This window comes from Electrona antarctica, assembly GCF_951216825.1.
Source record: "Electrona antarctica genome assembly, chromosome: 6".
NCBI lineage: Eukaryota > Metazoa > Chordata > Actinopteri > Myctophiformes > Myctophidae > Electrona > Electrona antarctica.
In genome coordinates, this window is record NC_136811.1 from 48,196,260 (window position 1) to 48,222,825 (window position 26,566).

The 26,566-nt window shown below is 40.1% G+C and overlaps 2 protein-coding genes and 1 long non-coding RNA gene across 6 annotated transcripts in view; 1 reads left to right on the plus strand and 2 right to left on the minus strand.

Annotated features, from left to right (window-relative positions):
* The window catches only part of LOC306924845 (uncharacterized protein), a 28,946-nt gene extending 14,978 nt beyond the window's left edge, over window positions 1-13,968 (minus strand). The window contains exons 1-6 of one of the 4 annotated variants that reach the window (XR_013790217.1): window positions 13,726-13,968; window positions 11,571-11,762; window positions 4,401-6,236; window positions 3,048-3,117; window positions 2,634-2,887; window positions 1,629-1,812 (exon numbers count right to left, since the gene is read on the minus strand). Coding sequence is in view for 3 of the 4 variants with exons in the window: in XM_079503515.1 (XP_079359641.1) it covers window positions 1,742-1,812; window positions 2,634-2,887; window positions 3,048-3,117; window positions 4,401-6,236; window positions 11,571-11,762; window positions 13,726-13,918 (2,616 nt within the window). In the remaining variant the exon portion in view is untranslated. Of the gene's footprint in view, window positions 1-775; window positions 1,890-2,633; window positions 2,888-3,047; window positions 3,118-4,400; window positions 6,237-11,570; window positions 11,763-13,725 lie in introns of those variants that run through there. The other 3 variants (XM_079503515.1, XM_079503516.1, XM_079503512.1) reach the window with 3 other exon arrangements.
* Window positions 792-18,889, plus strand: LOC306924847. The gene is made up of 3 exons (XR_013790218.1): window positions 792-1,043; window positions 17,081-17,991; window positions 18,813-18,889. It is a non-coding gene; the product is annotated as an uncharacterized lncRNA (long non-coding RNA).
* LOC306924846 (uncharacterized protein) lies at window positions 17,840-25,947 on the minus strand. Its single transcript, XM_079503517.1, has 6 exons — window positions 25,708-25,947; window positions 22,747-22,938; window positions 20,376-22,337; window positions 19,250-19,319; window positions 18,792-19,087; window positions 17,840-17,971 (listed from the first exon to the last, which is right to left on the minus strand). The coding sequence occupies exons 1-6, from the start codon at window positions 25,898-25,900 to the stop codon at window positions 17,901-17,903; spliced, it is 2,784 nt and encodes a 927-aa protein (XP_079359643.1). The 5' UTR covers window positions 25,901-25,947; the 3' UTR covers window positions 17,840-17,900.
* Window positions 25,948-26,566: the final 619 nt, after the last annotated feature.

Sequence of the window (26,566 nt, forward strand, 5' to 3'; positions counted from 1 at the left end):
CTTGGTAGTGTCACTCTCTTACATCATTGTTCTGTTGCACCACTTTATGGATGCTTTCCTTTTAAGTAATAATTGTTGATTCATTGTGAACTGCGGTGAACACAATTTCTAGGCAGAAACAAGCTTTGAGTTACCAAATTAGTGACGACTCTATTGGGGCCAGATCAAGTCAAACCAAGACTAGTCAGATCTGGCCCAAAATATCACGTGATTTCAACCAACATAAATTCTGCCCACTAAAACGTCCCTGAATCAGAGAGTCAAATCGAGGCCAGATCAACTTAAGTGATATCATAACTAGTCAGATCTAGCCCAGAATAAGCTATATTATTTCAACTGGTGTAGATGTCCTGGAAATGACGTACAGATCATCCCCATATGGGCTGTGATCTGGCCTAGTCCTGAACATCACCCGGGGGACGTCATCATCACGTCATTTGGCTTGCTGCAGAGGAAAACAGCTTTTTATGGCATATATGGTATTTTACAGGAATAACCACTGGTACTCTAACAACTTAACCGCAGTTCGTAGTATCAAATAAGGTCAACATACGATCCGTTCAGTACTATATTACTAAAACATTTAAATAAACAATACTTATAATGATGCCAATGTTGTCCATCAAATCGGTCTCAAGATATTATTTCACCCTTTTCTATAAAGAGGGATTTTAGTCACATCTATAGAAGCCCATTTGATAGGCAATTGTGGGGAAGAACGCAAACACACACACACACACACACACACACACACACACACACGCACACACACAAATATGTCTTGGATTTTAATTAGCTCAACATTGAGAAATGCAGAAGTTTCAAACTACTTCAACTGAACATGACACAAGAACTATACGAACATCCTGGCTCTGGTGCAAAATGTCAAACTACAACTGTGCAAAAAAAACTGTGCAAAAAAAAAAAAAGAATTAAGTGATTAATTAAAATAAAAATGTTACCGAGAAGCATCGTTGGGTCTTACAGGGTTAATTAAGAGAAAACTGAGAACACGTTGATGTTCTAAAAGCAAACTTAAACAGGTACAGAAGGTGTTTGATAGTGTTGCCAATATATATCTGAAATCAAACAAACAAAAGACTAATTGGAGATACAAGGTTTTTGCCCAACAGCGACGATATACTGAACAAATATAGCATAGAACTGACATGCTTTCCATCTCTGAAGGTATCTCTGTCCTGAATAAAACCTTCCCAAACTTTCTGGATCAGCGCCCACTTGTAAATCCCTAAATTGTTTGCGGCCCACCAATCGGACCACTTAACATGCCGGTGGTCAGATGGGGGGGGCCATGTGCATTTTCAGAGCACGGTTGTGTTTCGGCTTTGATCAATAAAACTAACATAGTATACTTTAACTTCCTATTATCTGTATCACAATGAAAACTCAAGGTTTTCAAGATAAAATATCACCAACAATTTCCATCAGTGTTCAACATTTTCATAATATTAATGTTATGAAATGTTAATGTTTTGCAAATCAATTAGAGGGCCCACTTGCAGTATCCTCACGGACCATGCCATGCCACCAATCAACACTACTACACAATTTGAAACCCAACATGGTTGTCATGCAAGGTCCAAATCCAAAACACCCCCATTCTTCACCTTCCAATGAGAGCTGCAGGGAGGAGAGAACAAACTGGTCCTTAATTTGATTGTCTGTTTCAAGGAAGCTGGTTGGAGGAATTCTGTCATGGCCCTCCAATCCAAAGTTGCAGTCATGGCTGTGTGCAGTGTGTGGTGAGGACAGGTTTCATGACTCCAGCCAATGGCAGCAGGAGACACTCCGCTAAGGAAGTCATAGGAGGGGTGAGAGGTCAAAGTCAGGCATGGAAGGTGTCACCTGGCTCCCAATCCCATATGCTTCTGTTTATAAGAGTTAGGGGTGTGCAAAAGAAAGTGAGAGAAAGATTTATGTAAGAGTTCTTTGAGACTAAAATGATTTCAGTGAACAATGACAATACTCAACTTGAGATGTGGCAACTAAGATAGCATTGGTTACAGCAAGATTACTTCAAATGTGATGATTCCTTTATTGAATCATTCTGAATACTGTAGGAATGAATTATTCAAGATTTATTGTAACAATCCATCTATCAAGTATAAGAGAGTGAAATGACTGGGTTCCAGCTCCTGGTCATTGAAGTAACGTGAGAATATAACAATAGAAACAACAGTAGAAGTAGAATTAAAATGGAATACTATAATAATTTCACAATGTAAAGCCCAAATCACACCAGTTGCAACTCAAAACAATTTGAAGGTCAACCACACCAATGAAACTCCTTTGCAAACTCCAGTTGCAAGGAGTTGCATTGGTGTGGTTGACCTTAAAACTGTTTGTGTATGTATGTCATTCATATTATACAGTGTAAATTAATATATTAAAATAAATAATAATAAAATAATATTATTAATATAAAGCATAAGGCTGTGCATGGGATGTGTTTAAATAATATAAATATGTATGTTTGTAAGGTGTGTGTGCGTGCGTGCGTGCGTGCGTGCGTGCGTGCGTGCGTGCGTGCGTGCGTCCATACGTGCATACTGTAAGTCATAGTTGTTTGCCTGTTGTTTGTGATTCCATCAAGTAAAGACGTGTACAACTACCTGTGTCACCACCTAAGACAGAAGAAGATGGGTGGTGTTGGGAGGTCTCTGTCACTTCCTGGGTGCATGTAGAGGTTGTGGATGTGGGGGGCAGCATGAGGTCAGAATTTAATTCATCAGTGGATGTGGGGGGCAGCATGATGTCAGAATTTAATTCATCAGTGGATGTTGGGGGCAGCATGAGGTCAGAATTGGGATTGGAGGAACTATGTCCAATCACTGGCCTCCAGAAGACTCCAGTTTTTAACTGTAGACTAGCAGAATATTGCACAATACAGCACATATTATCTTCTACACAACATGTAATCAATGTAACACTGGATATTGCCGCGTTAACAGCATTTGAGCAATTAGCAACGTGATGATTAGTGACTGAAACTAGGATGTTGTGTAATTATGTAAGAAATAAATTACCTGCTGCAGGAAGCAACTCTGGGTTCAACAGTGGTTCCATCAACCTCCTTATCCTGCACTGCATCCTCACCTGAAGGACACATCAAGGTCATTATCAAGGTCACCTCTGTAGGCATTTTTAAAGCACAAGTTTTTAAAGCACCCGAACGTTTTGGGCCGATCAAATAATTAGAAAGAAGAAAAAAAAGACAGGGTACAACACTTATTAGTTTTTCTTCTTTCTAATTACTTGATCGACCCAAAACATTGTGTTTATTGTCATGATTTGTCACAACAAGAGTTGTCTTTGTCCGCAGGTTAAATGTCTTTAAATAAATACTTTTTGATGGTGGAAATGAATGAGGAATTCTCTTCCGGGCCTGTCGTCGTCATGAAAGAGGGCGGGACAATGACGCTCTATAGTAAATTAAAACTAAAACAGGAGAAGAACAGTATAATTTGTAAATTAAGATGAGATTTCTAAATTAAGATGAGAAACAATTATGTTTAACACAGAACATTTTGTCTTTTACATTGAACACAATGCCTTCCAATGTGTCTCAGTTTGTAAGCATCTGGTGACTTATGTGACACAGAAAACATTGTTATAATTATTATTAATAATACTAGACCGGTGCCTGGCCTGTAGAGCACTAAGTTGGCAACGATGGAAGTTGGAGATCCATGCCCCACCCGGCTATGCAATACCCGTTCCACCCACCTGTCTGTGTCCCTTTTGTGCCCATATATGGAGATTTCTGTATCTGTCTCTTTGTGTCCCTTTATTCCTATATATGGAGTTCTGTGTCAGGCATGCCCAAATATGGAGTGTTGTGATGTCAGATGTCAGATCCATATATGGAACCTGGGCAGGGGCACTGTCCAGAGCCCGGGCAGAGGCCTGTTTTGGCGGTTCCGGACAACCGTAGGCCCGATCGACTCGACACCGGGGACTGCACTCCCTGTGGGGGTGTGGAATGCGTGTGTTGAATTTGAAGTCGGTGGGGCGAACAGTTATCGAGTTATGTGCATTACAAAGATATGTAAGATTGAAGTATGCACAAGATCAAGGAAAATTTAGAATGGAATTTGGGAAGAGCTGAAGTTACAATCATTTTGATTTAATTTGGTCATGTTAAGATCATCAGATTGTGTGATTCCTCTGATTTATCATGTAGGACTCTTCAATGTCGTATTAGATTCACTGAATGATAAGTTTGTTCTAACATCTGTATGTGATATATCATGTATCTGCTAGATTGTTTCTATGTAAAATAAATATATATAATAACATTTGCTGTTCACAGATTTCTCTCTGTATGAAAACAAAAAGCATTTGCCACAAACTACAACAGATGTTTGTTTTTTCCTCACCTGTATGAATCATCATGTGTGTCTTCAGATGATCCTTTCGACCGAATCTGTGTTCACAAACTGTACAAGTGTAGGGTTTTTCCCCTGTATGAGTCCTTGCGTGTTTCTTCAGATTATGCTTTCGACTGAATCTTTTTTCACAAAGAGTACAAGCAAAGGGTTTTTCCCCTGTATGAGTCCTTGCGTGTTTATTCAGATCATGGTTTCGACTGAATCTTTTTTCACAAAGAGTACAAGCAAAGGGTTTTTCCCCTGTATGAGTTCTCATGTGTGGCTTCAGATAACTATCATGACTGAATGTTTGTTTACAAACTGTACAGGTATATGGCTTTTCCCCTGTATGAGTCCTCATGTGGTACTTCAGAGAACCATTTGAACTGAATCTTTGTTGACAAACTGTACAGGTATATGGTTTTTCCCCTGTATGAGTCCTCATGTGTTTCTTCAGATGACCAGTTTCACAGAATCTTTGTTGACAAACTGTACAGGTATATGGTTTTTCCCCTGTATGAGTCCTCATGTGTTTCTTCAGAGAACCATTATGACTGAATCTTTGTTGACAAACTGTACAGGTATATGGTTTTTCCCCTGTATGAGTCCTCATGTGTTTCTTCAGATGACCATTTTCACAGAATCTTTGTTGACAAACTGTACAGGTATATGGTTTTTCCCCTGTATGAATCCTCATATGTCTCTTCAGAGAACCAATTAACCTGAATCTTTTTTGACAAACTGTACAAGTAAAGGGTTTTTCCTCTGTATGAGTCATCATGTGTGACTTCAGATGACTCATGAAACCAAAGCCTTTGCCACAAACGGTACAACTAATTATATTGTTCTCTGTGTGACTCTTCATGGATGGAGTATGTTTTTCTGATTTCAAGTTCTGCGACAGCTTGTTGCTCAAAGACAATCTTTGTCCTTCATGTTGTGCCTTTAGTGATTTCAGTGTGTTTAAAGCTGAATGATGTTCCCTGGTCTCCTCCCACTCCTCACTGTCTTCAGTGATGTCAGATTCAGAACAGTGTGAAGAAAGGAGCCGTTTCTCACTAGTTGGCTGTGATACTGAACAGTCCTCTACATCAGTTTTAGATTTCATGTGTTCAGTTGAGATGCTGGCTAGAAGCTCTGTGTCTCTGTTTTCATCATCATTTTCACTTTTTACTGTTAGTAATGTCAACATTGACCCGGCAGCCTCCTCTGATATTGTAAGTAGCTCTGTGGGTTCTTCTTTAATCTGTGGAGGTTCTGGTTTCTCCAGGACCAGACTGGGGCTCCTCTCCTGCTGTTCCTCTTTAATCTGTGGAGGTTCTAGTTTCTCCAGGACCAGACTGGGGCTCCTCTCCAGCTGTTCATCTTTAATCTGTGGGGGTTCTAGTTTCTCCAGGACCAGACTGGGGCTCCTCTCCAGCTGTTCATCTTTAATCTGTGGAGGTTCTAGTTTATCCAGGACCAGACTGGGGCTCCTCTCCAGCTGTTCATCTTTAATCTGTGGAGGTTCTAGTTTCTCCAGGACCAGACTGGGGCTCCTCTCCAGCTGTTCATCTTTAATCTGTGGAGGTTCTAGTTTCTCCAGGACCAGACTGGGGCTCCTCTCCAGCTTTTCATCTTTAATCTGTGGAGGTTCTAGTTTCTCCAGGACCAGACTGGGGCTCCTCTCCAGCTCTTCATCTTGAATCTGTGGGGGTTCTAGTTTCTCCAGGACCAGACTGGGGCTCCTCTCCAGCTGTTCATCTTTAATCTGTGGAGGTTCTGGTTTCTCCAGGACCAGACTGGGGCTCCTCTCCAGCTGTTCAGGGGAAACCTCCTCTTTACACACAGGAAGTAGTCTGACATCTAGAAGGAGGAGAGAGGAGGTAACATCAGCAAAGCACAACTCAAATTGGTGGTTCTCTCAAATAGACTATGTATTGGAAACACTGGTTACTACTGTTTGGATTTGTAGTCTGTTCAGTTTTTGCATAGCACATGTCAACACTAAGACTCCTTTTACACGGCGACCATCTCCAGATAAAACGGCAAAGTCCCGTTGCGTTCTCATTTTGTATTGACCCTTTACACGAGAACGCACACTTTATGAAAACGCTATAATATCGCTAGGTGGCGGTAACGGGCTGCCAAATAGACCAGTCACCCACGTTTTGTACAAGAAGAAGAGACGGCTCCCCCTTCACGCAACCCTATCAGGGTTTTGCTATTCAACATTAATGTCACAGTATAGCTGAATATTGGATGTTAAAAAAAATTATTTTAATAATATTGATCTGTGTCTCTCTAGAAACTAAAGAGACACGACAGTAAACAATACCGTATATGTCTCCATTTCCATTGGGAAATGTGTTGGAGAATAGTTAGTATAGAAAATAATAGAACATTACAAATCTATAACAAATCAGAACACAACGTGGTTGTGGCCGTCGCTCGCTGCCTGCTTTCTATAACATCGAGGTGACAGACAGGCTGACAGACAGCCCAGAGCATGCAGGCAGAGCGCGCCACGGGATGGTTATATATTTTATAATACATTAGGCTACATAAACGCTGCTGCCGCGGCTGCCACCTATCACAATTAAGGCATTTTATTTACATCATGGTTTTACATTCACCATCGCTGATGAGCAGCGCTTTGTAGGCGAGGAGGGAGGCTTGTTCAGGAACTCCATTATATCATAATTATATGGCTCTGCATCAATGTAATAATATATGCGCTGCGAGCCAACGTGAGCCATGATGTCATGCGTTTTGCGGATTCACCGTTTTGCCTGTTTACACGGAGAAGGGATAAAACGGCGTTCTCAAAGATTTCCACTCTGGGAGGTGGTTTCACTTTGTTGCGTTTTCACCTCCTGAAAACACCATTCTCGTCTAAACCCCAGCAAACGGGGGCTCGTCTAAAAACCAAGTCATACAGTATAAAGAATCTTGCTTATACATATATACTCGTATAAAGAAAGGTCACACATGCTCATCCTGCTCATTCATTGCTAGCCTGTCATGCGGAAACCACCTAACTCTAACTTTTAGGTTTTTGATTATTATATTTGTTTTCATTTATTAACGTTATTGAACACCCTTTATATCTGTGTTCACCGTGTTGGTTAAAAGACATATTGAACCAATGAAAAGGATTAAAGCGCTTCTGACAAAACCTTTTAACTCCATTGGACCACTAAACTGTCTGATAAATCAGCTAACCCCCTGACAATACAAAGTCACAATGTCAACTTTGATGAGGCAGTATTGCTTTGTTTTAAAAAATATATATAAGGTTTGATTCATTTCCTGAAAACTTTATATTTTTCATATCCTGAAAAATATACATTTTGGAGTTAGGTGGTTTGTGCCTGATAGAAGAAATATAGTGTATAATGGATGCAATCCTGCTTCATATACTGTTTTATTGTATCAAGGCTACTGTATGTGATTAGAATCCTGCTTACCGGTATATCGTTGTTGGAAACCTTGTATGTTCAAAACATTTTCACTTTAACTTGAAAAATAGCAAAAAAGAACAGAGTTCTACAAGTTCAACGTGCCAAATTGTGAGCTTGTAGATCGCCTGTTTTTGTCGTTTCTGTGACGAAGTAGGACATTAATTTACGAAAAACATATGTTTCTGTTAGAGACCAGCGGATGAGCTATTGTGTCGCCCGAATCCACGTGTGCATAATTATAATCCACCCGTTATCCGACCGCATTATTAATTAATCCAATGTATTAATCTGCACCACCCACAATCCGCTGTGCAGGGAAGCGTATACAGTATAGCCAATCTACAAGCTCACAACGTGTCGCTGCGAGGTGTTGTGATCTTGTAGATCAGCTATGTATACTTACTTGTACAAACAATGTCACTCACCACTCTCTCGACAGTTCACCAATGTTACGTAGTGGTTGTATATATCCATTTCCATGGTAACAAGCCGTCCACGTTCTCACATTGCAACGCATTTTCATACAGCATATCCAGCCGTCATCAGCAGGGTTAAGAAGTTAATCACTCCCAGTCCCACGCCAAACGTATATTCCTCCCTTCTGTTTTACTTAGTTTTAAGTTTCTCTCAGACTCACTAGCTGCCTGTTAGCAGCTTTAGTGTAGCTGCCTGTAGGGGACTACTGTGTTGTTGTCTCCACCAGGCCGAAGGCATGGGGAGAGAGTATGTTTTGCACTCCGTCCGTGTGTGTGTGTGTCCTTCCTTCCGTCCGTCCGTCCGTCCTTCCGTCCGTCCGTTACCAGCTAATCTCCGGTACCGTTGGCCCGATCCATGCCAAACTGTGCACACACACTCCATAGATACCAACGATGAACCTCTGCCCCAAATATTCCTCAACGGCCTGTTATAGCGCCACCATGAGGCCGATTTAGGCAAAACACATTTCTGTAGATTACCCGTACACATTTTATCCATACATCACACAATTCGGTATACACTATCTACATAGTCATGTGATCAACACGGATTTGCACCATTTCCCATCTTCCATCCTGATTGGCTAATATTGGCTTCCAAAGCTCACATGAATGGTCCGTTTCGAACAAAATGCCACAAATCACAAAAACAGTGTGCAATTTCCGTGAAATTATACACGCACATTTCCACTAGGCCGAGGATGACATGCCACTCATTATTTTCCAAATCAGCCTCATGGTGGCGCTATAACAGGCCAATTCCTGTTTTTAGCTATAACTGCATCAATCTGTATACAACTTATGTATGCGCACTCCCTAGAGGCCATGGAAAAACATTTTCCCTGCATCCCTCCACATCTGCCGGTTATAGCGCCACCATGAGGCCGATTTCTGCTAAACACATTGCTTATGTTAGTCGCACAGATTTCATCCAAATCTCACGCAAATCGGTACACACGATCTCTGTAGTGATCAAGACGAGTCTGTTGGATTTCTCAAAGTTTTCAGGAGTGGCCTGTTTCGTTCAAAATGCTGCACATAAACAAACAAACATGTTTATATTACTCCTAAACATTTTGCCAAACATCACACACCGTCCTATCCTCCTGGTGGAGACCTGTGCCCAGAAGGGCACTTTTTCTAGTTGTTGTTGTTTTGCAAGGAGGACCCAATTTGTCGGCTAATTTGTGCCAGATCATGGAAAATGATGTAATATTAAAATGCTACTAACGCACACACGCCGAGATTGTGTGTGCCATTCATTTATTTCCCGCATTATTTCACCCGCGGTTTATCCAATATTAATTTATAATATATTTGAATGACCCAAATCCACCCTAAACTGCGGTTACCTGCGGCAACCGCAGCTAAGTCCGCCACCCGCTGCCACTGGTCTCTAGCTTCTGTCCAACAGCAACGATACGGTTTTACTTTATAAAATATACAGTTTATTTATACTATAGAATACTGTTTATATACAGATGTACCTCATGAAAACCTGCATCTCCCGTCCGTCCGTTAGTCACCCCACGCCTCCATATAATGGTCACGCCTCGTGACATCACACTTCCATATATGGTCAAACCTCATGATATCACGCCCCGACATCACGCCTCCATATATGATCACGCCTCGTGACATCACGCCTCGTGACACGTCACGCCACCATATATGGCCATCTCCATATGTGAAGATGACGACACTGACCTCATCTAACCCTGGATAACCATACATGGATAAGACTGGATCATCACCCAGATCTGCATATATGGAGCCGTCCAGGAACTCTACATTTGAACTCAAACCTCAAACCCTTAGATCTCCATATATGGAGCTGACCTGTTCTGACATTCCAATTGTTGATCCCTCCCCATCCGTCCTTCCTGTTCTGACATTCCATTATGTTATTCTTTCCTCTATCTTTCATCTAACCCTGTACATTCAAGACACGCTCCATATATGGCCAGTACAGAATTAATTCCATATGTTGATCTGACTCCCCCATGCGGCAGCACTTGCCCAGCAGTCTGACGTCACCCAGGCGGATGCGTGCACACAATCTCACTTTTTGGGGCGAGGTCGCTTCTCGCCCTCAGGGCATCTTAATGGTACAGTATTCATACTGTATGAAGAATACATATTTTTGTATGTAAATGATATACAGGAAAATACAGTATGTGTGCAGTCTATCTACTGTTTCCATATATTTAACTGCCTTGATAATGCTCTGATTTTTATACTTTACTTTGTGTAGTGTAAACAGTTCATTGGGTGTTGTATGTGGGAACGTTGTTGACAATGGGCTGAAAACTAGTCTCACAGACAGCATTACAAAACCAAAGACTTTAGGGTGGTCCCTCATATTGGAACAGTATCATGATTGGTTTTCAAAGCAGTGAGTGTAGGTTTGTTACTGCTGGTTTTCTTCACTGTTCAATAACATTCAATGCATTTAGATTTCCACAGACGTATCAGTCGGAGGACATCTCTGATGATCTGACTATGTTAGACTGGTTGAAAACAGTCTGATGTGTTAAAACATTGTTTAGTTTCACACTCAATATGGTCAATATAATTATTGCAGTGTGTTCCATAAGCGCTGGACTCTGGCTGGACAGAGGTACATTTAAAACATTTCCACTAAACTGCTTGTATGTGTTAGTGTAGCATTACGTGGAAGCGGGAATTGAACCCGGGCCTCCCACTCACCAGACCAACTCGCAACCTGTCGTGCCAATAGGGCTGAGCCTGATTGGCAGGGCTGTTGCGGGCTGGGTCTTGGCTGGGGGCTACATTAGCAATAGTAGTCCACTGCATATATAGGGGGCGGCGGTGGCTCAGGGGTAGAGTGCCTGGATGGGAACCGCAAGGTTGCCAGTTCGAACCCGGGCTCCCCCAGAGCTACTGTCGAAGTGTCCTTGAGCAAGACACTGAACCCCTAATTGCTCCCGATGTGCTAGTTGGTGCCTTGCATGGTTTCCGCTGCCATCGGTGTATGAATGGGTGAATGTAATGCACAATCTATGTAAAGCGCCTTGGATAAAGGTGCTATATAAATGCACCATTTACCATTTAGGGAGTATTGTTCGAAATCTTACCCTACACAGGGTTCCAAATTATCATTATCCCTACCTACTGTGTTTTGTGTATAAGCCTATACTGTAGCAACCCATTACATGTATTGTTTATCTGATGAAGCTCAATCTATCAAAACCTCACCAATGTTAGTAATAAAGCCCAGTAAAGTGATTGTTTTTTACCTGAGACAGTGTCTCCCCTGGTCCTCCTGTCTAGTAATGTCACCGTTGACCCATCAGCCTCCTCTGGTCTCTGAACCGACTCCTGTTCATCGTTAATCTCTGGAGGTTCTGTTTTCTCCTGGACCAGACTGGGGTTTCTCTCCTGCTGTTCAGGGGAAACCTCCTCTTTACACGTAGGGAGGAGTGTGACATCTAGAAGGAGGAAAGAGGCAGTAATGTAGTGACAGCATTCTAAAACCTTTGGACGCAATTTATCACAGTGCACTCCGCTTTATTACAGGAGCAGGTTTCAGAACACATCACTGTGCACTATATACCTCAGTAAAATGGTCTTATCTGGCTCTTAGAAGGAAACAACATGCTACCCTGTTCACGTATAAAGCACTAATTGGTAAACTACCTCTGTATTTAACAAAACTGCTAGATCTCAATACATCAGCTTATGGTACCAGATCAGATGCTTTTGTTGAAGGTACCAAAAACTACTACTAAATTGGGAGATACTGCCTTCAGGGTGTATGCTCCACATTAATGGAATAATTGTCAAAATAAACTGAAGTTGAATGTCCTCGTTTCATTTACTACTTTTAAAAGACTCTTAACTGACCTCACACTAGAGGAAGGCATATGCACCTGCTTTTTGTAATATTTGGTTATAAGGTTTTGTTTCTGTGTGTATGTGCTTGTGTATTATATTTGTTGTACTGTGTGTCCATGTCATGTATGTAAAATCATTGCTGTAAATGTTCTTGTTTGTATACAGGGCGCCATTGAAAAAGAGACCCTGGTCTCAATTGGATTCCCCTGAAATAAAGGTTTCAATAACATCAGCAGAGAGAGATAAACCCAATTTGTATTTTTTTTATTGGATATTGATTATTCTACTTGTCGATGATTTGTTTTGTAATAATCAAGAATGAGTCATCTTTTCAAGCGACACATCTAAATGATCATGAACCAAGTAGGAATTAGTGTTTACATTTACAATAAAAGAATTCGGAAGGCACGTATATACTAATCCAAGTCATACCTGTGTTTCCAATAGTCTACTTAATTGAGATAATCACCAACTATATTTCAATCTCTAAAGTCAAAGAACTTGATTTAATAAGATAATCTCCATTAATCTGAATAAAAACATTGGTCCAATTTAAAGTGTCTCCAATAGTTCTGTAACTAAATAAAAATGTTATGCAAATAACTACTAAGTTCTGTAGCCTATGCACTGGATTAGAAGAAGAATAGAATTATAAAAGCCCATACTGTATTACTGAATAAAGCATATTATATGTATGTGCGTTGTATATAAAATAATGCCGATATATCCTATTTCACTGCAAAAGAGCAGTTTATACTGCATCTAAAATCCTGCTTATAAATGCACGGTTTACTTATATAGAATACTGTTATAATGGAAAGATACCGTTACTGTATCTACTGTTCCCATCCATTGAATCGGCATTGATATAATATTCAGTTCAATGGGTGTTCTGGGAATATTGGCTGAAAACAAGGTGGATTAAAATAATGTTTAGTTTCACAATTCATACAATTATTTAGATTTAATACAAATGTGATGTGTGTGTCATGTCAGTCATATTTTGGATGACCACAGTAGAATTCCAAAGACACATTCATACAGTTTGAAATAATGAATTGTTCTGTGATTATTTCTGGTTAACTTATTTGGTGTTTACTACAAAAGAACAATGACAACCACAATGGTGGTTTTCTATTTAAACCAAGGCCTTTCATCTGAGCTACTAAAGAACCTAGCCTACTTTGTATATATCTTCTAAACAACTTGAGTTGCTTAAAAAAAAGATACAAGTTTACTATAACTGTTGAAAATGGGGAGTGTAGGGGTATAATTGCAATGCTGTGGAACATGTCTTACTGTTTAAAAATAATAATTAAATGCTGTGTGTATCTGATAATATGGAGCTTGGTGGAGACTGGAGTTTAGCTAGGTGAGCTGCACATAATACTATGTGAAGTGGCTAACGTTAGCAGCTAATGATAGTGATGTGATCTCTCAAGACAGATGTAAATGAAAATTACGTGTTGTTTTCACTGCAGTTCCCCGTGCACTGGAATTAAACCAGGAGGACAGAGAGAGCTGCTGGTGTTTAAACAGTGTAGTGATGATACCAACCTGCTCTGTGTAGTTTGATGACTGGTTGTAAAAGCAGCTCCAGTGTTCTGCGTTTTTGTCTTATTTGTTGTTTGAGGCAGACAACTTCTTCCTCATAATCTCTAATAGTTCTTTCAACCTCACAAAAAATCTCTTCAGCAACCACAGATAGTCTGTGGTTGATAAATGACTTTACTGTTTGTAGTAAAGCCATAGTTGAAGACTAGAAGAGACAGAAGCTACTTCTGCGTGTGTGGTGCTGCGTGCTAGTGGCCACGTTTCTGTCACGTCAGGTCAAAGTAATATTACAATTCATGGAGGTGCTTTGATGCTTACTGCCACCTGCTGGTGAAGATCTGCTCCTCCAAAAATCAACAGTTTTAAATGACCAGTGGTGACTCGACTTAAGTCAAAGTATCAGTAATAGTTCAATGTAAAAGTGCTTGCAGCTGTTACGAGTAAAAGTCTGGAATTAAAATTGTACTTGAGTAAAAGTACAAAAGTATTTCCATCAAAATGTGCATAATGTCCCATTTCATTGATTTCAAGTTTACAAATGTATAAAAAAATCATTTGAAAATAGCAGATGCCTGCGACGCATTGTGAGCTTGTAGATTGACTATTTTCCAATGGCGGCCCATAATGCATAGGGCTGAAGTGAATATAATGTAGCCTTTTGTAATAATAGCCTAATTCAAATCTACTTAAGTATAAAGTTTTAAGTAATTTGCCTCTGAGTTACGGGCGTGTTTGGAAATACCACACTGCACCGGAGTGGGGTGCAGTACATTGGTTAGACATAAGGTTCGTGAGGGGTGCGTTAAAACGACCGGATTAAGGTTGGTGAGGGGTGCGTTAAAACGACCGGATTAAGGTTGGTGAGGGGTGCATTAAGGGTTTTGGGAGAAGGTTAAGGTTAGGTTTCGGTGTGCAGCCTCGTGAGAGGTTAGGGTTAGGGTGAGGGTTTGAGATAGGTTGTAACTTGTAGGACTAATCATCAAGTGGAATTAGTCACTAATGACTGGTCTAACCAATGACTAGTCTATAAGTAGGCCTACTGTACCCAGTGCACTCGCCTATTAGTTTGCATTGCACAGTGCGTTCAGTAGGCTACACTATTTCCAAACGCGCCGTAGTAGTAGAAGTAAAATGTATTTTAAAGTAAATAAAAATACCTTAAAAGTATACTACAGTACTTGAGTAAATGTACTTAGTTACTTTACACCACTGTGAATGACATTCAAAACTCCATAGAACTCGACAAACAAAGACTAGCCAAACAAAAACAAAAAGAAGGAGGTGCTTTTCGGTAGAGGCATATGCATATTTCTTATTGGAATGTTTGAAACCCCCACTTCAGTGTGTCTGTGCGCGTGCGTTGTGCGCATGTGTGCATCTTCTCTAGTTACACATACTGTATTACTTTTAGTTCTGTTTTGATAGATTTAATAGGTCAAGGTTCATATAGGCCTACATAGGCCTTTAAGAACACTAGTTACTTTTACTTATTGTCTTCCTCTTTCTTTACCCCACACAACAATGGCACCTCCTTTATCTTCCATTTTTATCACCAAATCTTCACTTTGTAATTATTGTTTCTTGTTTGTATTTTTTCCTGAATATTCCTGAAAAACAAATAGGGATGCTAGGGTTCATGTGGTTATTGGTTCTGATTTTTTATTCTAAGCTTGTAAGTCCCGGTTTTTGATTGATTGAAAATTGTATGAACAGTTTGCAGAATTACAGTACATTTCAAGCACAAACTCAATACAAAGGCTGTTAACTGTGAGTGGACGACCCAATTAAGCATTACACTTGTTTACAACAGGGTCCACCATGTTCAATTCATCAAAACATTTAGAGACGTACAAATAGACACTTCTATATAGACAAAGAACAGAACAGGAATGACAGTATTAGTTACACCAATAACCAAAGAGAAAACTTCTTGTTATAAATAATATTATTTGGGTTTACTCCATGAGAAGAGATTTTACAAGTGTCAGAAAAGCATGGTTCTAGATATGTTCTTCTGACGTGTGAGTTAAACAGTGATACAGAGTTATATGCACATTATGGTGTTACGCCTGTTACGTCTGGCGTCGTCACGTCAGCCATCACGACTTGCTTAGTTCCCTGGGCAACCATGTTGTTGTGACATTTTAAGCTGCGTCCAAGGTTAACATGCTATCTAATATTGTTGACATACCAGGAGGAGCCCATCAGACGAAAACAAGACCAACAGTGTTTGTGAGTTGAAAACACTTACAAATAACCATGCATACACGTAGCCTACAAAAGAAAAATGGATAGTCAGTCCAAGATGACATGGCCGAGGATGTCATAACAATATTATCCATAACTAATCAATATATTGATTAGATCACGATCTAGCAGCTTCCATCCTGATCACGACCAGCTCTTGGTAGTGTCACTCTCTTACATCATTGTTCTGTTGCACCACTTTATGGATGCTTTCCTTTTAAGTAATAATTGTTGATTCATTGTGAACTGCGTTGAACAAAATTTCTAGGCAGAAACAAGCTTTGAGTTACCAAATTAGTGATGTCTCTATTGGGGCCAGATCAAGTCAAACCAAGACTAGTCAGATCTGGCCCAAAATATCACGTGATTTCAACCAACATAAATTCTGCCCACTAAGACGTCCCTCGATGAATCAGAGAGTCAAATCGAGGCCAGATCAACTTAAGTGATATCATAACTAGTCAGATCTAGCCCAGAATAAGCTATATTATTTCAACTGGTGTAGATGTCCTGGAAATGACGTACAGATCATCCCCATATGGGCTGTGATCTGCCCTAGTCCTGAACATCACCGGGGGGACGTCATCATCACGTCATTTGGCTTGCTGCAGAGGAAAACAGCTTTTTATGGCATATATGGTATTTTACAGGAATAACCACTGATACTGTAACAACTTAACCGCAGATCGTAGTATCAAATAAGGTCAACATACGATCCATTCAGTACTATACTAAAACATTTAAATAAACAATACTTATAATGATGCCAATGGTGTCCATCAAATCGGTCTCAAGATATTATTTCACCCTTTTCTATAAAGAGGGATTTTAGTCACATCTATATAAGCCCATTCTATAGGCAATTGTGGGGAAGAACGCGCACACACAAATATGTCTTGGATTTTAATTAGCTCAACATTGAGAAATGCAGAAGTTTCAAACTACTTCAACTGAACATGACACAAAACTGATGAGTGGCATCCTACACATTAAATATTTGGCGGAGAACTATACGAACATCCTGGCTCTGGTGCAAAATGTCAAACTACAACTGTGCATTGTTAAGAGAAAACTGAGAACACGTTGATGTTCTAAAAGCAAACTTAAACAGGTACAGAAGGTGTGATTGATAGTGTTGCCAATATATATATGAAATTAAACAAACAAAAGACTAATTGGAGATACAAGGTTTTTGCCCAACAGCGACGATATACTGAACAAATATAGCATAGAACTGACATGCTTTCCATCTCTGAAGGTAACTCTGTCCTGAATAAAACCTTCCCAAACTTTTCTGGATCAGGGCCCACTTGTAAATCCCTAAATTGTTTGCGGCCCACCCATCGGACCACTTAACATGCCGGTGGTCAGATGGGGGCCATGTGCATTTTCAGATCACGGTTGTGTTTCGGCTTTGATCAATGAAACTAACATAGTATACTTTAACTTCCTATTATCTGTATCACAATGAAAACTCAAGGTTTTCAAGATAAAATACCATGACATCAATTTATTCTTTAGATTAATGTTATATTATCAATAACATATAGATTTATTTTTTGCCAATTTTTGCAATATCCTCACAGCCCAGAATCGGTGAACCTCCCCAGTACAAAGGTTCTCAAGGCGGCGTGAGGGACAATATCCAGTGTTCAAAATTTTCATTTTAATATTAATGTTATGAAATGTTAATGATTTGCAAATCAATTAGGGGCCCACCAGTTGAGAACCACTGTTCTACATCAACACTACTACACAATTTGAAACCCAACATTGTTGTCATGTCAGGTCCAACTCCAAAACACCCCCATTCTTCACCTTCCAATGAGAGCTGCAGGGAGGAGAGAACAAACTGGTCCTTCATTTGATTGTCTGTTTCAAGGAAGCTGGTTGGAGGAATTCTGTCATGGTCCTCCAATCCAAAGTTGCAGTCATGGCTGTGTGCAGTGTGTGGTGAGGACAGGTTTCATGACTCCAGCCAATGGCAGCAGGAGACACTCCGCTAAGGAAGTCAGAGGAGGGGTGAGAGATCAAAGTCAGGCATGGAAGGTGTCACCTGGCTCCCAATCCCATATGCTTCTGTTTATAAGAGTTAGGGGTGTGCAAAAGAAAGTGAGAGAAAGATTTATGTAAGAGTTATTTGAGACTAAAATGATTTCAGTGAACAATGACAATACTCAACTTGAGATTTGGCAACTAAGATAGCATTGGTTACAGCAAGATTACTTCAAATGTGATGATTCCTTTATTCATTCTGAATACTGTAGGAATTAATTATTCAAGATGCTTTATTGTAACAATCCATATATAAGAGTGAAATTACTGGGTTCCAGCTCCTGTCATTGAAGTAACGTGAGAATATAACAATAGAAACAACAGTAGAAGTAGAATTAAAATAGAATACTATAATAATTTCACAATGTAAAGCCCAAATCACACCAGTTGCAACTCCTTGGGACAAAACAATTTGAAGGTCAACCACACCAATGAAACTCCTTGAGTTGCAAGGAGTTGCATTGGTGTGGTTGACCTTAAAACTGTTTGTGTATGTATGTCATTCATATTATACAGTGTAAATTAGTATATTAAAATAATACATAATTAATACAATAATATTATTAATATAAAGCACCAAGTGGCTGTGCATGGGATGTGTTTAAATAATATAAATATGTATGTTTGTAAGGTGTGTGTGTGTGTGTGTGTGTGTGTGTGCGTGCGTGCGTGCGTGCGTGCGTGCGTGCGTCCATACGTGCATACTGTAAGTCATAGTTGTTTGCCTGTTGTTTGTGTTTCCATCAAGTAAAGACGTGTACAACTACCTGTGTCACCACCTAAGACAGAAGAAGATGGGTGGTGTTGGGAGGTCTCTGTCACTTCCTGGGTGCATGTAGAGGTTGTGGATGTGGGGGGCAGCATGAGGTCAGAATTTAATTCATCAGTGGATGTGGGGGGCAGCATGATGTCAGAATTTAATTCATCAGTGGATGTTGGGGGCAGCATGAGGTCAGAATTGGGATTGGAGGAACTATGTCCAATCACAGGCCTCCAGAAGACAGAGTTGTCCTCAGTTCGGGTCTTCTTCTCAGCAGGGCCTTCATCGGTTTTTAACTGTAGACTAGCAGAATATTGCACAATACAGCACATCATTTATCTTCTACACAACATGTAATCAATGTAACACTGGATATTGCCGCGTTAACAGTATTTGAGCAATTAGCAACGTGATGATTAGTGACTGAAACTAGGATGTTGTGTAATTGTGTAAGAAATAAATTACCTGCTGCAGGAAGCAACTCTGGGTTCAACAGTGGTTCCATCAACCTCCTTATCCTGCACTGCATCCTCACCTGAAGGACACATCAAGGTCATTATCAAGGTCACCTCTGTAGACATTGTTAAAGCACAAGTTTTTAAAGCACCCGAACGTTTTGGGCCGATCAAATAATTAGAAAGAAGAAAAAAAGGGCAGGGTACAACACTTTTATTTGTTTTTCTTCTTTCTAATTACTTGATCGGCCCAAAACATTGTGTTTATTGTCACGATTTGTCACAACAAGAGTTGGCTTTGTCCGCAGGTTAAATGTCTTTAAATAAATACTTTTTGAAATGTCTATGGGGAAAATCAATGAGAAATTCTCTCCCGGGCCTGTCGTCGTCATGAAAGGGGGCGGGACAGTGACACTCTATAGTGAATGAAAACTAAAACAGGAGAAGAACAGTATAATTTGTTAATTAAGATTTCTAAATTAAGATGAGAAACAATTATGTTTAACACAGAACATTTTGTCTTTTACATTGAACACAATGCCTTCAAATGTGTCTCAGTTTGTAAGCATCTGGTGACTTATGTCACAGAAAACATTGTTATAATTATTATTAATAATACTAGACCGGTGCCTGGCCTGTATAGCACTAAGTTGGCAACGATGGAAGTTGGAGATCCATGCCCCACCCGGCTATGCAATACCCGTTCCACCCACCTGTCTGTGTCCCTTTTGTGCCCATATATGGAGATTTCTGTATCTGTCTCTCTGTGTCCCTTTATTCCTATCGAGTTCTGTGTCAGGCATGCCCAAATATGGAGTGTTGTGATGTCAGAACAGGCCAGCTCCATATATGGAACCCGGGCAGAGGCCTGTTTTGGCGGTTCTGGACAACCGTAGGTCTGATCGACTCGACACCGGGCACTGCACTCCCTGTGGGGGTGTGGAACGCGTGTGTTGAAATTTGAAGTCGGTGGGGCAAACGGTTATCGAGTTATGTGCATTACAAAGATATGTAAGATTGAAGTGTGCACAAGATCAAGGGACATTTAGAATGGACTTTAAAATGGACTTTTTCTCTCTGTATGAAAACAAAAAGAATTTGCCACAAACTACAACAGACGTTTGTTTTTTCCTCACCTGTATGAATCATCATGTGTGTCTTCAGAGTACGCTTTCGACCGAATCTGTGTTCACAAACTGTACAAGTGTAGGGTTTTTCCCCTGTATGAGTCCTTGCGTGTTTCTTCAGATCATGCTTATGACTGAATCTGTGTTCACAAACTGTACAAGTAAATGGTTTTTCCCCTGTATGAGTCCTCATGTGTTTCTTCAGATCACGATTTTGACTGAATCTGTGTTCACAAACTGTACAAGTAAATGGTTTTTCCCCTGTATGAGTCATCATGTGTTCCTTCAGACTACCCTTTTGACTGAATCTTTTTTCACAAAGAGTACAAGCAAAGGGTTTTTCCCCTGTATGAGTTATCATGTGTTTCTTCAGAGAACCATTTTGACTGAATCTTTGTTGACAAACTGTACAGGTATATGGTTTTTCCCCTGTATGAGTCCTCATGTGGTTCTTCAGAGAACCATTTTGACTGAATCTTTGTTGACAAACTGTACAAGCAAAGGGTTTTTCCCCTGTATGAGTCCTCATGTGTTTCTTCAGATGACCATTTTCACAGAATCTTTTTTGACAAACTGTACAGGTATATGGTTTTTCCCCTGTATGAGTCCTCATGTGTTTCTTCAGATGACCATTTTGACTGAATCTTTGTTGACAAACTGTACAAGCAAAGGGTTTTTCCCCTGTATGAGTCCTCATGTGTTTCTTCAGATTACTCTTTTCATTGAATCTTTGTTCACAAACTGTACAAGTAAAGGGTTTTTCCCCTGTATGAGTCATCATGTGTGACTTCAGATGACTCATGAAACCAAAGCCTTTGCCACAAACCGTACAACTAATTATATTGTTCTCTGTGTGACTCTTCATGGATGGAGTATGTTTTTCTGATTTCAAGTCCTGCGACAGCTTGTTGCTCAAAGACAATCTTTGTCCTTCATGTTGTGCCTTTAGTGATTTCAGTGTGTTTAAAGATGACTGATGTTCCCTGGTCTCCTCCAACTCCTCACTGTCTTCAGTGATGTCAGATTCAGTACAGTGTGAAGAAAGGAGCCGTTTCTCACTAGTTGGCTGTGATACTGAACAGTCCTCTACATCAGTTTTAGATTTCATGTGTTCAGTTGAGATGCTGGCTGGAAGCTCTGTGTCTCTGTTTTCATCATCATTTTCACTTTTTACTGTTAGCAATGTCAACATTGACCCGGCAGCCTCCTCTGGTATTGTAAGTAGCTCTGTGGGTTCTTCTTTAATCTGTGGAGGTTCTGGTTTCTCCAGGACCAGACTGGGGCTCCTCTCCAGCTGTTCCTCTTTAATCTGTGGGGGATCTGGTTTCTCCAGGACCAGACTGGGGCTCCTCTCCAGCTGTTCCCCTTTAATCTGTGGAGGTTCTGGTTTCTCCAGGACCAGACTGGGGCACCTCTCCAGCTGTTCCTCTTTAATCTGTGGGGGTTCTGGTTTCTCCAGGACCAGACTGGGGCTCCTCTCCAGCTGTTCCTCTTTAATCTGTGGGGGTTCTGGTTTCTCCAGGACCAGACTGGGGCTCCTCTCCAGCTGTTCCTCTTTAATCTGTGGAGGTTCTGGTTTCTCCAGGACCAGACTGGGGCTCCTCTCCAGCTGTTCCTCTTTAATCTGTGGGGGATCTGGTTTCTCCAGGACCAGACTGGGGCTCCTCTCCAGCTGTTCCCCTTTAATCTGTGGAGGTTCTGGTTTCTCCAGGACCAGACTGGGGCTCCTCTCCAGCTGTTCCTCTTTAATCTGTGGAGGTTCTGGTTTCTCCAGGACCAGACTGGGGCTCCTCTCCAGCTGTTCCTCTTTAATCTGTGGAGGTTCTGGTTTCTCCAGGACCAGACTGGGGCTCCTCTCCAGCTGTTCCTCTTTAATCTGTGGAGGTTCTGGTTTCTCCAGGACCAGACTGAGGCTCCTCTCCAGCTGTTCAGGGGAAACCTCCTCTTTACACACAGGAAGTAGTCTGACATCTAGAAGGAGAGAGGAGGTAACATCAGCAAAGCACAACTCAAATTGGTGGTTCTCTCAAATAGACTATGTATTGGAAACACTGGTTTCCAACAACGATATACCGGTAAGCAGGATTCTAATCACATACAGTAGCCTTGATACAATAAAACAGTATTGTAGAATGCACAATCTATGTAAAGCGCCTTGGATAAAGGCGCTATACAAATGCACCATTTACCATTTAGGGAGTATTGTTCGAAATCTTACCCTACACAGGGTTCCAAATTATCATTATCCCTACCTACTGTGTTTTGTGTATAAGCCTATACTGTAGCAACCTATTACATGTATTGTTTATCTGATGAAGCTCAATCTATCAAAACCTCACCAATGTTAGTAATAAAGCCCAGTAAAGTGATTGTTTTTTACCTGAGACAGTGTCTCCCCTGGTCCTCCTGTCTAGTAATGTCACCGTTGACCCATCAGCCTCCTCTGGTCTCTGAACCGACTCCTGTTCATCTTTAATCTCTGGAGGTTCTGTTTTCTCCTGGACCAGACTGGGGTTTCTCTCCTGCTGTTCAGGGGAAACCTCCTCTGTACACGTAGGAAGGAGTGTGACATCTAGAAGGAGGAAAGAGGCAGTAATGTAGTGACAGCCTTCTAAAACCCTTGGACGCAATTTATCACAGTGCACTCCGCTTTATTACAGGAGCAGGTTTCAGAACACATCACTGTGCACTATATACCTCAGTAGAATGGTCTTATCTGCCTCTTAGAAGGAAACAACATGCTACCCTGTTCACGTATAAAGCACTAATTGGTAAACTACCTCTGTATTTAACAAAACTGCTAGATCTCAATACATCAGCTTATGGTACCAGATCAGATGCTTTTGTTGAAGGTACCAAAAACTACTACTAAATTGGGAGATACTGCCTTCAGGGTGTATGCTCCACATTAATGGAATAATTGTCAAAACAAACTGAAGTTGAATGTCCTCGTTTCATTTACTACTTTTAAAAGACTCTTAACTGACCTCACACTAGAGGAAGGCATATGCACCTGCTTTTTGTAATATTTGGTTATAAGGTTTTGTTTCTGTGTGTATGTGCTTGTGTATTATATTTGTTGTACTGTGTGTCCATGTCATGTATGTAAAATCATTGCTGTAAATGTTCTTGTTTGTATACAGGGCACCATTGAAAAAGAGACCCTGGTCTCAATTGGATTCCCCTGAAATAAAGGTTTCAATAACATCAGCAGAGAGAGATAAACCCAATTTGTATTTTCTTTATTGGATATTGATTATTCTACTTGTCGATGATTTGTTTTGTAATAATCAAGAATGCGTCATCTTTTCAAGCGACACATCTAAATGATCATGAACCAAGTAGGAATTAGTGTTTACATTTACAATAAAAAAATTCGGAAGGCACGTATATACTAATCCAAGTCATACCTGTGTTTCCAATAGTCTACTTAATTGAGATAATCACCAACTATATTTCAATCTCTAAAGTCAAAGAACTTGATTTAATAAGATAATCTCCATTAATCTGAATAAAAACATTGGTCCAATTTAAAGTGTCTCCAATAGTTCTGTAACTAAATAAAAATGTTATGCAACTAACTACTAAGTACTGTAGCCTATGCACTGGATTAGAAGAAGAATAGAATTATAAAAGCCCATACTGTATTACTGAATAAAGCATATTATCTTAGTCTTAGTCTTAGTCTTAGTCTACGCATGATTCATGATAACTACTTTTTATATATGTGATGTATGCCATGCTTTTGTTATTGCTTAATGTAAGTCGCTCTGGATTAAGAGCGTCTGCTAAATGCCTAAATTGTAAATTGTAAATTGTATTATATGTATGTGCGTTGTATATAAAATAATGCCAATATATCCTATTGCACTGCATAAAGAGCAGTTTATACTGCATCTAAAATCCTGCTTATAAATGCACGGTTTACTTATATAGAATACTGTTATAATGGAATGATACTGTTTCTGTATCTACTGTTCCCATCCATTGAATCTGCATTGATATAATATTCAGTTCAATGGGTGTTCTGGGAATATTGGCTGAAAACAAGGTGGATTAAAATAATGTTTAGTTTCACAATTCATACAATTATTTAGATTTAATACAAATGTGATGTGTGTGTCATGTCAGTCATATTTTGAATGACCACAGTAGAATTTCAAAGACAATTATATATTATTATTCATACAGTTTGAAATAATTAATTGTTCTGTGATTATTTCTGGTTAACTTATTTGGTGTTTACTACAACAGAACAATGACAACCACAATGTAGCCGCAATTTGCAACTCTAGATTTTTTTATAATGGGATGAATCTAGAGTTGCAATACCCTCCATTGACTCCCCACTCTTCATTTTGCGTTTGCGATCTGCTTGTCTTAAACGACGTTAAACTCACCAACATTGCAGCTGTAGTCCAAGCTTGAATTATTCTCTTTCAATCTGCCAAGATTGTTTTTCATAAAAATCCCTGTAGACATGTTATGAGCTACTTTCTGTCAAGAAGAAGAAATGTTGGAGTTTGGAAGCGCTCGTTTGTATTAAGGGGTCGCGCTGCTGCCTCCTGCATTATGTGCAAATGCGAAACAGATGCATGCAGGGACGTTCAGTGACTTACGACGAGCGCTTCCAAACTCCAGCACTTAGAAAAAGAATCACTTGCACAGAATTTCTTGACAGAAAGTAGCTCATAACATGTCTACGGGGGATTTTTATGAAAAACAAGCTCGGCAGATTGAAAGAGAATAATTCAAGCTTGGACTACAGCTGCAATGTTGGTGAGTTTAACGTCGTTTAAGACAAGCAGATCGCAAACGCAAAATGATGAGTGGGGAGTCAATGGAGGGTATTGCAACTCTAGATTCATCCCATTATAAAAAAATCGAGAGTTGCAAATTGCGGCTAACCACAATGGTGGTTTTCTATTTAAACCAAGGCCTTTCATCTGAGCTACTAAAGAACCTAGCCTACTTTGTATATATCTTCTAAACAACTTGAGTTGCTTAAAAAAAGATAAAAGTTTACTATAACTGTTGAAAATGGGGAGTGTAGGGGTATAATTGCAATGCTGTGGAACATGTCTTACTAATAATTAAATGCTGTGTGTATCTGATAATATGGAGCTTGGTGGAGACTGGAGTTTAGCTAGGTGAGCTGCACATAATACTATGTGAAGTGGCTAACGTTAGCAGCTAATGATAGTGATGTGATCTCTCAAGACAGATTTAAATTCAAATTACGTGTTGTTTTCACTGCAGTGTTTGTTCCCCGTGCACTGGAATTAAACCAGGAGGACAGAGAGAGCTGCTGGTGTTTAAACAGTGTAGTGATGATACCAACCTGCTCTGTGTAGTTTGATGACTGGTTGTAAAAGCAGCTCCAGTGTTCTGCGTTTTTGTCTTATTTGTTGTTTGAGGCAGACAACTTCTTCCTCATAATCTCTAATAGTTCTTTCAACCTCACAAAAAATCTCTTCAGCAACCACAGATAGTCTGTGGTTGATAAATGACTTCACTGTTTGTAGTAAAGCCATAGTTGAAGACTAGAAGAGACTACAGAAGCTACTTCTGCGTGTGTGGTGCTGCGTGCTAGTGGCCACGTTTCTGTCACGTCGGGTCAAAGTAATATTACAATTCATGGAGGTGCTTTGATGCTTACTGCCACCTGCTGGTGAAGATCTGCTCCTCCAAAAATCAACAGTTTTAAATGAACAGTGGTGACTCGACTTAAGTCAAAGTATCAGTAATAGTTCAATGTAAAAGTGCTTTCAGCTGTTACGAGTAAAAGTCTGGAATTAAAATTGTACTTGAGTAAAAGTACAAAAGTATTTCCATCAAAATGTGCATAATGTCCCATTTCATTGATTTCAAGTTTACAAATGTATAAAAAATCATTTGAAAATAGCAGATGCCTGTGACGCATTGTGAGCTTGTAGATTGACTATTTTCCAATGGCGGCCCATAATGCATAGGGATGAAGTGAGTATAATGTAGCCTTTTGTAATAATAGCCTAATTCAAATCTACTTAAGTATAAAGTTTTAAGTAATTTGCCTCTGAGTTACGGGCGTGTTTGGAAATACCACACTGCACCGGAGTGGGGTGCAGTACATTGGTTAGACATAAGGTTCGTGAGGGGTGCGTTAAAACGACCGGATTAAGGTTGGTGAGGGGTGCGTTAAAACGACCGGATTAAGGTTG

Bases quoted from the DNA above. Each gene is read 5' to 3' on its own strand.
- LOC306924846 (XM_079503517.1), bottom strand. From the start codon at position 25,900: ATGGCTTTACTACAAACAGTGAAGTCATTTATCAACCACAGACTATCT. The intron at 22,338-22,746 runs GTAAAAAACAAT...CTCTCCTTCTAG, and splicing joins CAGGGGAGACACTGTCTCAG to ATGTCAGACTACTTCCTGTG. The intron at 17,972-18,791 runs GTAGTTGTACAC...TGACTTCCTTAG, and splicing joins TGTCTTAGGTGGTGACACAG to CGGAGTGTCTCCTGCTGCCA.